Below are 14,422 nucleotides of genomic sequence, written 5' to 3'. Positions count from 1 at the left end.
CACCCCGAGACAAAATCTACAAAAGCGTCGAAGTAAGGCACAAGAACCCAACAAGCAAAGGCCAAAGCGACTGCACCTCTCCATTCCAATGTCAGCGTAAAGACCGCCTACCTTCACAATAGTCCTGACTCTCTACAATCGGGAATCCTAGTAAGATTACATCGCAGCACTAATTTCGACACCGGTGGGCTTCTCACTCGGATGCCGACTGAGCAGCTCGTGGGGTTTGTTCGCGATAACGACAACATCTTCCATATCTATGCACCCGTCCAGGGCGAAGTTGGGTGTTACCTAAAATGATCAGACATAAAGGTTCTCACTTCAAAGCAGACTCTTTACACAGAGCAGCGAGCGAGTGGTTGATGCTCTAGGTTTTATACCTTATGGCTCGCGTCGCCTACCATTACAGTCCGTCCAAAGACCAGTGGTCCAAAACACCTTCTTCGAGAGATATCATCTGCGCTCTAGTGCGAGTCTGCCACATTTCACCAAATATCACTGATTCACAGATGGGATGATATGCAAGCTTCTGTGCCAGCGCCTCCATGTCTTCCTCTGTGAGCCGAGCCCAATTCAACCATACACACTGCTGGTCCTTGGGGGGCTTGTAGTGCACGATGAATGAGAGAAATGTCGGTTGACATAGAAGCAAAAAGGAGAACCAGTCGTTGGAGATGGAGTGCATGTCCCGTGGGCCTAATCCGGGGATGAGCGGGTACTGCGCGACAATAGCTTTTTAGGTGGTTACCATAGCTAGACGAACAATCGCCAGATTTCAGAATCAACATTGCTTTCGAGAACACGGGAGATGAACTTGGTACATCGTTTCTCCGCAACAGAGATGTAATGGGGGATTGCCTGGTTGGCATTTTCCCACATGATCTCGCGCACTTTGCTATGCACTCCATCAGTCCCAACCACCCGATCACCAATGTACTCAGTTCCATCCGCCAAGACTACCCGGGTGGAGTTTTCTCCTCGGCAATGTCAACCACGCGGCGACGTTCAAGAAGTTTCGACTTGTCGGGAAGATATGTGACTCACTACTTCTGAACAATAGGAGAAAAGGCGTTCTCCAGGAAACACTTTCCACTTCGGGTCCGGTAATAATCTTCCCATGGTCGAGCAGCTTTCCATCCCTTTCTGGAGCATGCAAATTGATGCAAAAACCGACATCCGTGTGGATGCAGAGTAATGGTTGTTCCAAACGGTGGTGCCACTACACCTTTGTCGAGAAGAACATAGTCCACTTGGGATTTCTCGAGGCAATGACCCAAAGTCAACCTGGCGACTCCGGCTCCAACAATGATGACTCGGAAGGGGGTCTCACCCGGGAGGGGTGTGGATTCAAATTTGGGGGCTATCATATCGAGGGGTTATTCCAGGGAGAGTGATACACGATACGAAGCCTGCTGCGCTTGATTACATTCACATTTCCTGTGAGAAAACCACCCTGTTTATGACACTTGCATATGCACCATTACAGAGGTCTTTCACATTCCATGCCATATCCTTATCCAGCATAGCTAACACGGAGAAGTGCTGGCTTTCTCAGTTAGATCTAAGACCGGACTTCTGTTTTGCGGGCCCAATATGCCCGGTGGACGGTGACGCGGACATGGTGCGGCCGCGACCAAACACCCGATTACCCCGACGGCCGTTGCCATTTTTGCAATTCACAATCCAATCTATACGAGGTTAATTCCCTTGGTAGCCCTATTATCAATATGGGCTCGCTTGGCAATTGGCGATATTTCTATTTTGAGCATCACATCTAGTCTCTCATCGAAATGATTCTTCCCATGCCATACCACCTCCTTATCCTAGAAGCACTTGGCGTTACCTTCATTGGGGGTTCATCTGGTATTGGGGGAAGATGTTTGACAATTTCGATGCCATTGTCGCCTCGGGTCATCTTTCAGGTGGACGCACTATGCGAATGACCTACATTGACCTACATGGGGATCAAGGTGCTGGATCAGCAAATGACGCCTGTGATTGCATTTTACAAACCCCTCAGCAATAATAAATCCGTTGGGCCTCGAATGCTGTTCTTTCATATCAACTTTTTTTAATCGCTTGTAGCAATATTTGGGTTTTGATTGAGAGTCGGAGACAGAGTGTGATATCTTACGTTTTGAAATAGTATGTGTCCACCAATTTCGTCCCATCCACTGCCGGTGACATACTAATCAATAGATAAGCCAGTTCCTCTTCGTCATACTCTGGCAGTTCATCGGGGCAGCTCTTGTGCAGCCTCAATATCTCTTTTTGGTGATCCAGCAGAGTAAACAGCTACGGGCCCAACCCTCCCCAAAAACGAAGCCATGGCAATCTTTGCTACAAGCATCGCAACAATACTCTATCCCCTCTTTATCCCACCATGGCTGCAAGCCAGCGAGTGGGCATACCATGGGTATATTGCACTTTTTCATTCAACTCCTCTACTAATTACTTCCTTTTTCGTCGTCTGATCCCAATTCCTAGGCTGGGACAGTTGCTGGTGCAGTACATCTACTTACTATGAGTGCCAGTCTCAAGACACTCAATACAGACGCAACATTTGTCCCGGTCTTTATTCCAACCTGGAAGCGACTGGCTGCAGCAAATACATTGTCTCTCTCGTGGACTGGCCGCGGAGGTAATAGCTCCAGCACAATCGGGTTCGCTGATCCTCCAGGTAGATAGGTCAACGGAAATCCTGGAGCAATTCTATCTGTTTGGTCAGTTTGATTGGCTTGTGGTGAGCACGAGCTGTGCTGTCTTCGTTTACATTCTTCTTTCCATGACGAGAGGGAGCAAGGTTGGGTTGGAGCTCGCGTTATCTCGCATCAAGGGGGGAATGTCTGCAATAGGAAAGACTGATTTGATGCTTCTCTTCTTCAGCGTTATAGTACTAGGGCCTGGGGCAGCGGGGTCGTTTGGATTGGCGGTGCGCGAGTCGAGGCTGAGATAACAATTCAACAGGGCCAGGAAGCTGCACTGATGGAGAGCACTCACTGCCCAGTGGTTTGTTTTTGATCGAATTAGTCTTGAACTACCAGTATTTTTGCTCTCATCAATTTCTCCAGAAACATTTGAGATAAAAAATAGTAGTCAAAGACAATTACTACGACAACTATAAGGTAAAGAAGAATATGTGCTGATTTTCGATTTTCATGCCTCTTGCTCAATTATGTCTTTGTTGCTTGTCAAGATATATAATCACCAACATGTATAAATCGCTTCTCCATATTCGAGTAGAAAACAGTCATCTATGCTAAATTACTTTGAAAATGAAAATCATTCACACCCATTCCTCGCCATCACGTAGACTGCTCCGAGGTCGGTGGTCACTGTGGGGAAAAGGACGTTATCGGGAAACTCCCCACAGAATCCCGGGGGGCCAAATAATTTGAATCTCAACAAATTCTGCTTTTTGACTTCAATTCATTCCTCAAATCCCACAAAATGTCCAAGCCAACACGTACCGCCGTCAGCACTAAGGGTGCACCCCTCCCGCCCCCAATCCTATCCCAAGGTTTGGTCGTCGGCAACGTCGTCTACTGCTCTGGCCAGTTGGGAGTAGACCCTATCACGGGTGAAATGGTGGAGGGAACCATTCAGGACCGAACAGTATGTGAGACGCGATATTCTGATGCATATATTTTCTGAACTGTAAACAGCGACAAATCCTACGCAACCTCAACGCCGTCCTAGAGGCTGGAGGATCGAGTCTCCACGACGCAATCAAGGTCAACATCTTCCTCACCGATATGGCTGATTTCTCGGCTGTGAACGAAGTCTACTCTACTTTCTTCTCGGATCCTAAGCCGGTATGTCCTATCTGATCAAAAACCAAAAAGAGACGAGATTCAAATTCCATGTTTGGAATTCCTCCCCTCTATTATTTTCTGAAAGATTCTCATAATGCCCCTTCTAGGTGCGTACTTGCATTGCCGTCAAGTCCCTCCCTAAGGGATCGGATGTCGAAATCGAGTGTTCTGGCCTGGTTACAAAGCCTAGCAATGGACGCAGTTCTAGACTTTGAGAAACTGGAACGACGTGGAGAAGGCAGACAACTCCACCTGACGTGGCTCTTTGGCAAAAGAATGGAATGTGCGAGATCACATGATCTATGTATAATTTACAGCCTGTTTGGAAAGATTACGATATGATAGGCATTGACTGCTTGTAAACTTTGTTCAGCGCCTTTCAATAAATACAGGCCAAAACCAAGGATGAAGGGTGGGGACTGGAGAGCTGGAGTCAGGAACAGGGTTAGCGTTTGTACTCGTCCATGGTACACTTGATGAGCCCCTGGAAGTATATTGTATAAAACTCTTAAATACCGGGAGCATACTCCGTACATGAACGCTTAATATTGTGGTCTTCAAGCCAAACCTCTGATCTGGGATCAAAGAAAGAGAATGTGGCTGAGTCAACTATAATTAAACCCGTGGATTATGGCCCTCGCATAAGCTTGTATGCTCGGTTCCTGCATTTACAAAGGCTTTCCGATCTCGAGGTTTCATGCATGCAGCCACAAGCCCTTGCACAAATCTAAAGAGGCAAGATTTGTAGTAACAGAAGGGGAAAAAAAAAAAAACCCTAGAATTTGGCGAAAGATAACGAGGCTGTTTCTCGGCTTAATTGGTTTCATATCATTTGACATTGGCACAATCTCAAACACACTAGGAATGCTGAGCATCTGAAAATGACGACAAGAATGAGGGGAAGTCGCTGCCAACTCCTCCATTCCGATCGGGGGTGCACGTGGTGTATATCATTATTTGAAAATTGAAAGCTCAATCAACTTCGGATCCAGGGTATGTAGAATATCTCAACTATGAGCAGGTGTTCGTGTCAGTTGCTTTTATTAATCTATTATTCTGGAGACAAAACCTGAAGCTTCGATAGGGTGAAACATTCTTAATATCTGCCGGGTTTTCATGATCCCATTTGAGGGCTCATCCCCTACTTCCCATAGTGGATTGAATGATATCGCACAGTGTATGACTCGCCAGCTAGGATAATTCTGTCTCACGAGACTTCAAAAAGAACCTTGTGGCTCGTTCACAGAACGCTCTCTTACCGAGTCTCAGCGGCTAGTCAGCACACGCTGATTCGATCTCTTTGTTGATCCTAGGCCAGAAGAAGCCAAGCGCGCAAGACTGGGCTTGGGTAACGATAATGGTAATATGAGCCGGGTGCCTGGCGAATAGCTGTGTACGTTGTAGGGAGGTAAAGACAAGGGTTGTAATTAAAGCCACGCACTTTTGATTCTCGACACGCTCAGGAACGCGTGTGGGAAAGACCCACTTAGTTGGACGCCTCCGGGCTAGACCTTACGGCCTAAACTTGAATAGGAATGGTCTCTTGACGTGCGCGTTTTTCTTTTACCCTATTTCCTTATTTTTATATTATGATGCGCGGCTTAGGTGGGTTTAGCTCTGACTCCATATTCAATAGTCGGGCTAATGGGATTGATCTTAAATGAAAAACGCTTTCTAGACCCTCGGACTTTTTATGTAATTTTCTTTTTTGCAGATTCAGTGCCATTGTCTTACATTGTTCAAAAACTCAATTTTGATACTTGCATCGAATTTGATATGTAGTAATCCGTATCTGACATTAGATAAAATATGTGCAATATAGCAAATGATTTAAGTACTAGTTCAATTCAGATATATTGATGTACAATCACATCATGCTCGTTGATCGTCGATCGTGATCGTGGCCAGAAGATATTTCAGATATCATTGTCGCACGAACGGCGTAATGGGAAAAGAAACCCCAAATATGGTCCAAGTACCTATATAGTAGTCTCTATACTGTAGTACGGAGTACATACCAAAGAGGGTTCTAGTCGGATGTACCGGTACATACAAAGGGATCGTCGACCTATAAGAAACAGGCTCATTCTTTTCCCGATGGACATTTACGTATCATGACCTGACCCATCATCACCACTATGTCCAGAGTACCAGCTAGACTGCCCAACTACCTTGTCTTGGCGATACCGTGCAGGCTAGTAGTTAGGGTAGCTTAACTATATGGTTTCAGACGAGGGCCTTGGGATAAACCTTGACTTAGCAAATTAGTAGCTATAGGTATTATAGTACAACAATAGAAGTTTGTAATCAGATCAGATCGGGATGTACATGTATTATTCGAACATTCAAGATGGTTGGAATAGGATCAAGTCAAGCTACTTGCACATGCGCAACGGTAAACGCTCAGGGGCAAGTGCGTGGCCACATCCCATGCACCTGCCAAACGCCCGGACCAGCTCATTAAATACACTAAAATACGTAATTTACTGTAAATTACCCTTGTTGACGCTGCCACAACGTGTCCCGCCCCCCCATTCCTTTCCCCCCTGATGATGAAGTGATCCTCCTCTTCTTCTCTGATCCTTCGACCTCATTCACTCATTTTGCTCCTTTCTTTCTCTCCCTTGTCTGTTTTTACTGTGTTCACCTGTTGACTTTCAACAGCGTTTTTGACCTGGGCCAACCTCCCCTTGCATCGGTCGCCCGCATTGCCCGTTTTCCCTTTCTTTGATCTCGTTGCCCGGACGGTTCTACAGAAAGTCATCGTTCGCTCCTTACAGCTTTTCTAAGCCCACACTCGTTTTTCACCTTTTGGGGTCGTTTCAGATTTATCTAAATCCCCTTTCCATTCGTTTTTATCGCCAAATTATTGCTTGCGCCTATTCGGTCTGTCTCATCGGTTGCCATCGAGACGTTGGATACAATAATCTTGCAATTGTGAATTTATTACGACTGTCCGAAGCCTGCTTGTGTTGGAAACTCAAATATTCCAGGCGATCTACCTCTTTGTCACACCCCCTGATTGTTCATGAGGTGTTGACAGACGGTGGTTATCGCATTTTTGTACACTGACCTTGGACTCGCTCTGAGCTATTACGTACAGAGTTGTTCAACATGCGTCCCGACGCCATTTCCGTTCTCGCAGCCTTACTAGCTGTAGGCGGTCTCCAGCTCGTTGCAGCTCAAGATGCGCCTGAAGCGCACGTTCAGCGGCCGCGCTGGTACTTCCCGCAGGAAGTCAAGCGAACGATTCGCAGAAACGCTGAGCCCGACCCTGGCTCGGACCTCGACGGTCTATTCGACAACTTGAAAATTACCCAAGCTCCGTCCTCCACGGCTACTACCACCCCCGAAAGCTCCGTCACCGCCCAGCCCCAAAAGGGACAGGAAGTCGTGGTTGTAACCATCTCGATCGACCCCAAGAATCCCGAGATCACCCACCGTATTACTGGTACTACAATCATTGGCGGTGAACCGACCGGTACCACTACCACGACTACACAGAAGACAGAGGGTTCGAGCACAGAGGTCACCAGTAAGAAGAGCTCCGAGGCTGCATCTGCCGATGCGGAAACCACACGAAAGCAGGGATCGCTGGTCGACTCATCAGTCAAGGCTTCGACTACGCCTGCTTCGAATAAATCCTCTAGCGACGGTCTCATTGGTGATCTGACCTCGGGTTTGGGGAACCTCCTTGGAAGTGATTCCACATCCTCGACTGCAACCACCTCCTCCGAATCATCGGCTAAGACAACCTCACCCGCGTCTTCTACGTCTGCTGCATCCTCCAGCTCAGGTCTCCTTGATGACTTGAGCTCAGGATTGGGTGGTCTTGTCGGGGAATCAACAACTAGCAGCTCCGCCTCTGCGACATCCACTGGCGCCTCTAGCGTCAATAAGATCAGCAGCGCATCATCGAGTGCAGCTTCGAGCACGACAAGCTCGGGGTCGGATTTCCTTGACCTTTTGGGCCTAGGTGATAAGTCTTCCACCGGCCAGAGCACAAGTGCTACTGTATCCTCGAGCACTTCTAGTTCGTCTACCATTCCAGTCAGCGTGCCTGCTTCCGCTACTAGCTCGCCGTCGACCACCCCCACTGGAAGTGCGACTGCAACTTCTGGTGATCTCGTGGGCAGTCTCATTTCAAGCGTGGATTCTCTGATTAGTGCCACCTCTACTAGCTCGCCGTCGACCACTCCCACTGGAAGTACGACTGCAACTTCTAGTGATCTCGTCGGCAGTCTCATGTCAAGCGTGGATTCCCTGATTAGTGCCACCTCTACTAGCACTGGTAGCACTGCTTTGATTTCGAGTGCGTCTACGTCCGGTGGTAGTCTTCTGCCACCTAAGTCGACTGGTCTCATTTCTGGCCCGGCAGGTACCAACACTGGTGTCATCCCTACCCCAACCAACACACTTGGATCAGTTCCCGTCCCGCACTCGCACAGCTCGGAGTCTACCTCTACATCTGGATCTGAAACTGTCTCTGGTTCTACCACCGCCTCGGCTCCTTTGTTAGGCACTACCACCACCTCTGTTTCCGGTACTGGTTCTTACGAGGGCTCCAAGGTCCCCATGCCCACCTCTCACCCAACCTCCACCCCTCGTCCCTTGTTGACTTCGACGACTTCGACGACCTCGACAAGCGAAGAAGTGAGCACGGCCAAGCCCACCGTGGAGCCTCAGACCCCGACCGAGACGCCGGCGCCCCCCACCAATGACACCGACTGGATGCCATCGACCATCCTTATCGTGCCTACTGTGACCGCCACCCAGAGCTCGACCTCCGGAGAGACCGCGAAGCCCACGGAACCCTCGCTTCCTGGCTCTATTACCCCATCGCACCAGGTGAACGTTCCTCCGTCTGACTCTATGTTACTTCAGCTTGGTTTCAATGACAAGCTGCCATGGTCGTTTGTTGCAACCACTGCTTTGTCCTCGTCCCAGATCTTCAACTACACCCCCCAGGCTATTGAGAACGCTTTGCCAGCCCTCGCTGCCAAGGATGGCCCAGTTATGTTTGCTATTGAGCCTTACTACAACTGGAAAATCACTGGATATAACGCCACTATTGCTATCTTCTATTTTCCTCGTGATCAGGTCGACGCACTGCAAGCGCTCAAGGTTAACCCCAACTCTGCTCTCTACAAACAGGAAAGCAAACCCATCAGGTCGTTAATGGCAATGGTTGACCCCACAATTCCCCTCGAGTTCTCTGGAAACTACCCTAATGGTAACAGCGACCCGTCTGGCGGTAACAATCACGGCGGCAGTGATGATGGCCCAGACAGTGGCAACAACGAAAACACCGATGGCTCTGCCGGCAGCTCCAAAGCTAAAGCTAGCTCCGTTGGAATCGGAGTCGGTGTTGTGGCTGGTGCTGCCGCTTACGGCGCGGGTATGTTCTGGGTTGCCCGCCGCTACCGCAAGAGAAAGCAGCTGCACCAGCGCTCTAGCTCGACCGTTGAGCAGATGAGCCAGGGGGTTCCGCCGCTGGCTCGATGTTCGCTGCCGGTGGCCGTGTCCCTAGCCATGGTAGCCGTGGAACTGCTCGTTCGCAGATGATCAGCGCTCCCGTCATGGCGGAAAACTCTTTGGGATGGAACTAGGCATACTTTTGACAATACGACGTATAAGCCACTTCCATCACCCTCCCCCTCATCTTGGACCCGACGACGACAATCAGAGGGCACCGGGCCTTCGAAGACCCTTATTTCTTCTGAGATAACTGCTCCTTTCAATGCGCCCATGCTCTCCCCACTCTCTGACAGAGGTAGGGACAGAGAGACCGCACAAAACTTCATTTTCATTGTCCATCATCCATCAAGGATTTACATGTCACATATCACGTATCTCTTCTTTTTTGTGCAATTTTTGACCGGCCACTTTTCTTCTCAACATGATACTCCGAGCGACGGTTCGTCGTCACTGCGTGTGTCGCGTTATCATTTTTTTTTCTTTCTTGACATATTCCCCCTTTTGTTCACCAAATACTTTTTTTTATCCCTTTACTTCTTTCAATGGCACTGGGACAACCAAATTTGGGACGAAATCTTTCTCTAATTTTGGCTCCCACTTGAAAGCCCTCTCTTATGAACTATTGGTCATTCAGTCTTTGGACTTGCACATTAATATTGGATTTGGGTGGCATATTTTTGATAGAGCCGATAGCTCTTTTCCCTGCCCTTATTTCATCTCTCTCCGTTTTTCCCTCTCTGTGTTGTATCTCGATTGTGTTTAACTTGTTTTCGCGTCTCTGTGTTTCTGTACAGATGTATGAAATGTGTCCAAGTACCACGTGGCCTTGTAGATGTGGACGTGAGCTTGTGAATGAGACGAGTAGATCTTCTTTTCTTCCTAAACCTGTCTTATGGAAGTAAATTGTAATCTAGGCAGGCTTCTTATAGCGTTTTAGGCCTTGGAGAATGTGGTACAATCTTTTTGCTATGATATACATTGGATTAGGGGACGCTTTCATAGATCAATTTGGAGTGAACATTCAGCTAATACATCAAGTTGAACGAGAGCGGATTTATGCGCCCCGAGGGTCCCAGGAAGTCAACCATCCATCCCGGGCAGAGTTGTATCCTTTTGCTCCCCTCTCGAAGAGAAGCTTAAGCACACCAAAATGACTTTTCGCTCTCGCCAGGTCAACAGCACACCTAGACACATTCTTCTTCCCTGTTGGGGCATTGATATCAGCTCCCTCGTCGAGAAGAAGTTGACCAGGTCAATATTGCCATGCTCTGCTGCGAAATGAAGAGGCGTCATTGAACGTCCAGTGCCTGTCTGTGCCATTGATATCAACCTTGTCGTGATCCATCATAAACTTGACCAATGGAGAACAGTAGCTTTCAGCTGCTGAGACGAGATATCCGGTTCTCCTGACCTCGAATCCGTATTCTTCGAGAAGTTCAAACATCTCGAGTACACCCCTGGTTGCTGCACCCTCCAGGCCACTCTTCACCTCAGAAACCGCGTCTGCTTCAGCAAGTACTCCGTCTAAAGATACTTGACCATATTGCAATGGCCCTTGCCTATCGCATAATATAAAGCACTTCCTCGTATCTATCCCCGACCCTGAATCCGTATTCCGCGAGGAATTCAAAAATATTGAGATCATCTCTATCTGCTGCAAACTTCAGGCCAACGTTGACCGCGGGCACGATATCTGCTTCGGCAATTTCTCCGTCTAGGATATGCTTGACCACATCGTAATGACCCTTGCCTATCGCAAACCCCAACCCCCGATAGGCTTTATTCCGAAGTCCGAATCCGCTTTTTTGGAGAAGTTCGAACATCTTGAGAACCCCTCTAAATGCTGCATTCTCTAAGCTAGCCTTAACATTGCCAAACTCATCTGATTTGGCAAGTTCTTCGAGATTGGACACTTTCGCACTCCTATTTCGCAAATATGGGCGGCTTTTATTATCAAGGAAGCGTCCGTTTCCCTTTGACTACCTCGGAATATGCCCAAGACTGCGATCTTTACCAGTTTCCCAGAGTAACCGGAGACGACATTGCGGATAAAAGCAAAAGAGATTTCTTTGCAAAGGAAATTGCGCTCCTACAGATAGCACAACTGGTGCTTTCTATTATTGTCCGAGAAACACAGGACCTGCCTTTCTCTCAGCTGGAAGCGCTCACACTCTGTCTGGCTGTTTTTGGGATAGGCACCTATGTTGTATAATGGTACAAGCCTCAAGACATAGGTGTTCCAATAACAGTCCAGCATAAGAAACCTGGCGCTGAGCCACTTAGATTTATACAAAATCATGACAATTTCTGGGAAATCTTCACCAATCACCGAAGCTCCCATGATGACCAAACTGTCGAACGCATCAAGAATGACAATATCCCCTTGGGATCATCCAATACAGCTCATGTGGCAGTTCCCTTGGCTGTCATGTTAGCGGCATTCGGATGCCTCCGTCTGATATCTTGGAAATTCCATTTTCCTACAGAGGTTGAAAAGCTTCTATGGAGAGTTGCCACCGTTCTCTCCATCACAGTTCCCATGACCGGCCTTGCGATCATCTCCCTAACGCAAATTACCGTTCGGACAGATAGGACGCGCGAGTTTATGCGTGGGTGTATAATTCTGTTACGGGAGATCTCTTGGCACTATCGAGACTATGTAATACAGAGTTTGTGTATCAGCAGGATCTGTATCAAGCAAAAAAGAGGCTAGAAGATATTTATGCTGCTGTGGACAAAGAAAAGAGGGAACAGACACATTATAAGGAGATCTTCTCGGACAGAATTACACACCCTGTTTTTCTGGATTGTATGATCAGTTTCATCCAAAATGGACCTCAGTCCAGGAGAGTCGGACCAGTCAGCCTACCTGCGAAATTTCTATCTGATTTTAAAGAACTGGTGGATTGCTTGAACGGAGACGGGCTCAAAACAAATATTGACAACGCAAAGACTAATGTTTTCCCACGAACGACATCCTTGCCGAGCGAGGCTGCCGAAGGAATTCAACTTGTGCATTCTATATGCTACTAGTTTGGTATATTGCCTCTCCAGACTGATGATTCTGGGGCTGGCGGCTCTTAGTCTGCGTTCTATGCCAGACGAGGTATACATAGAAACGTGGACAACGAATATCCCTGCTATTTGATAGCACCTAATGTACGAGATATGACATACGACTATGAGGAAATGTGAGATATTAAGAATTTGAATACATAACAAGAGACAAGAGAAGTAAATGTACCGCAAGATACTAGGTAAACCACTATATATGGAATCAGTCAGCTATAACAGTCTACCGTGGCTGTTTCATCTTTCGTGTTACACTCTGTAGCTCTGTAGGTTAGATGAAAATCCATAGATTCATACACCGAGCCCTAAGATAATAACCAGCATGATCTTTCTGTCAGGGCATCGGAATTATACAAAGATAAAAGACACACTCTTCTGTTGAATTGCCAAAAGTGCCAACTTGTCCAAATCTGAGTCAGAGAGCTCTTGATCATTCTGTTTCTGTGCCCTAATAACCAGGTTTTGCTCATAATGGTGCTCGAAGTTAACTTTGGTGTCCCAATTAAAGAGTGGCGAGCTCTCACGGAAGAAATATGGTTGACCGTTCTTCGTAATGAGGTCAAACTTCTGCCGATGTGCGGATTGGTGAGCTGTTATGAATTCACCTGAAGCTGTCACTGCAACACTACAGTGCCAAGGACTCATAGAAAACGAGTTCTTTTGCGGAATAAGGGGGAAGGACAGCTTCGTCTGCCCTGATGAGGGATGGATGGAGAGACGCAGTGAGTCGGGATAAATTTGGCGTACTAGCTCCGCGTACTCCTATAATCCATGAAGTCAGACTTGCTATCATATATAGCTTTCGAGATTACCTACTACCCCGCGTACAATCATTGTCTTTGCAATCATCTTGATCCTCTTCTTATATTGTTTGGGGCCAGCGCAGTCCTTCGTCACTGGGCTGAATTTAAGATCAACTTTCATGAACTTGTCATATCCTGCATTGTATTAGCCATGAGACATTGGCTAGACCCAAAAACCATACACTTACCGTTATAAGTCCTCAGATAATCCTCATCGCTTTTCAAAAACTTATCGACATCAAATCCCGGCAGTCCACACCGTCGATGGAGTTCAGCCCTCGATAAACCACAGAGCTTCACATAATCTGATTTGGAAATGTGCGCGCCAGTATGAAGACCCAGCATATTCATAATACGATGGAACTGAATACAAGCATATCCCTTCTCGACAGCGATCTTCCGCAGTCGATTCCCATACTCCCATACCTCCTCATCAGAAATCCCCGTAAGATCTCAATTCCAGAAATCAAATTAGCGTCAAATCCTGCATGCAGCACCCGAATAAATAGGAGTGTTTAATCTCACCATTATAGCAGATCCCATCTGTAACAATAACGACTACCGCACCAGGCGGGTAAACAGCCTTAATATCCCGACACAGATTCACCAAACGTGCCAAACCAAGCTCGTCCCCCAAGTCCGGAAGCGCACCTAGCACCTTATCCATGCGGTTATTACTCTTCATTGGAAAAGCAGGTAGAACCATAGGAATCGCTCTGTTGGCTACGATATGTGTCTGCACACGTGGGGTGAACGATGACCGACCGAGCCATTCACCGGCTGTGGTTGTGCGCTCATGGGAGCCGTAGCGTTCCACAATGTTCATTATTTCCTCTGCCTTTAGGCGGGTTAATGTGGGACATATTGCAGGTGCGCCAGGATGGGTGTCAGTGGTGACTTCGGGTTTTTGGGGGACTGGGTGTGGGTTTGAGAGGAAGGATACTTGGGTCTTTGGAGTGGAGGTGATGCAGTCTAAAGAGATTATGCCTAGATGGGCGGAGACTTCGACTACCGTTGGTGATAGCATTTTGATATAGTTCATGATAGACTGTAGTGGGGAGGTCAGGGTTGCAGCCAGGGATTGGGAAGGGGTAAAATTCGCTATTCGAAGGCACTTGTAATTTATAGGAGTGGTACCCTCAAATATTGTATTGGAATTTGGTGGCTGTTTATCGCCACCTTTTTCTTGGTTTCTTATGCTCTTCGTGGGTTTAGATTGTATTCGCCGTTCAACCTTCCATGTGCCTCTTTCCC

The 14,422-nt window shown here is 47.5% G+C and overlaps 5 protein-coding genes across 5 annotated transcripts; 3 read left to right on the top strand and 2 right to left on the bottom strand.

Moving 5' to 3' along the window:
- Positions 1–2,383: 2,383 nt before the first annotated feature.
- N7517_005772 (uncharacterized protein) lies at positions 2,384–2,688 on the top strand (the record flags this gene model as incomplete). The annotated part of the gene is made up of 2 exons (XM_056723502.1): positions 2,384–2,416; positions 2,488–2,688. The coding sequence occupies 2 exons, from the start codon at positions 2,384–2,386 to the stop codon at positions 2,686–2,688; spliced, it is 234 nt and encodes a 77-aa protein (XP_056579752.1).
- A 762-nt stretch (positions 2,689–3,450) lies between these two features.
- Positions 3,451–4,030, top strand: N7517_005771 (uncharacterized protein; the record flags this gene model as incomplete). Its single annotated transcript, XM_056723501.1, has 3 exons — positions 3,451–3,615; positions 3,666–3,815; positions 3,923–4,030. 3 exons carry the CDS (start codon positions 3,451–3,453, stop codon positions 4,028–4,030), a joined length of 423 nt encoding a protein of 140 aa, XP_056579751.1.
- A 2,899-nt stretch (positions 4,031–6,929) lies between these two features.
- Positions 6,930–9,380, top strand: N7517_005770 (putative mucin family signaling protein Msb2; the record flags this gene model as incomplete). Its single annotated transcript, XM_056723500.1, has 1 exon — positions 6,930–9,380. The coding sequence occupies one exon, from the start codon at positions 6,930–6,932 to the stop codon at positions 9,378–9,380; it is 2,451 nt and encodes an 816-aa protein (XP_056579750.1).
- Positions 9,381–10,545: 1,165 nt separating this feature from the next.
- N7517_005769 (uncharacterized protein) lies at positions 10,546–11,215 on the bottom strand (the record flags this gene model as incomplete). Its single annotated transcript, XM_056723499.1, is given in 3 exon segments — positions 10,546–10,817; positions 10,828–10,852; positions 10,874–11,215. Coding segments are annotated over 3 exon segments (639 nt in total), but the record flags the coding sequence as incomplete, so codon positions are not given.
- Positions 11,216–12,713: 1,498 nt separating this feature from the next.
- On the bottom strand, positions 12,714–14,369 carry N7517_005768 (isocyanide synthase family protein; the record flags this gene model as incomplete). Its single annotated transcript, XM_056723498.1, has 4 exons — positions 12,714–13,127; positions 13,182–13,303; positions 13,357–13,620; positions 13,694–14,369. Coding segments are annotated over 4 exons (1,476 nt in total), but the record flags the coding sequence as incomplete, so codon positions are not given.
- Between the last annotated feature and the right edge of the window lie 53 nt (positions 14,370–14,422).

Source organism: Penicillium concentricum (assembly GCF_028827145.1).
Source record: "Penicillium concentricum strain IBT 3081 chromosome Unknown utg000002l_segment0_segment0, whole genome shotgun sequence".
In the NCBI taxonomy this organism is placed as follows: Eukaryota; Fungi; Ascomycota; class Eurotiomycetes; order Eurotiales; family Aspergillaceae; genus Penicillium; species Penicillium concentricum.
The sequence above is the reverse complement of the archived record's forward strand: the minus strand, read 5'-3'. Positions and strand labels throughout refer to the sequence as shown.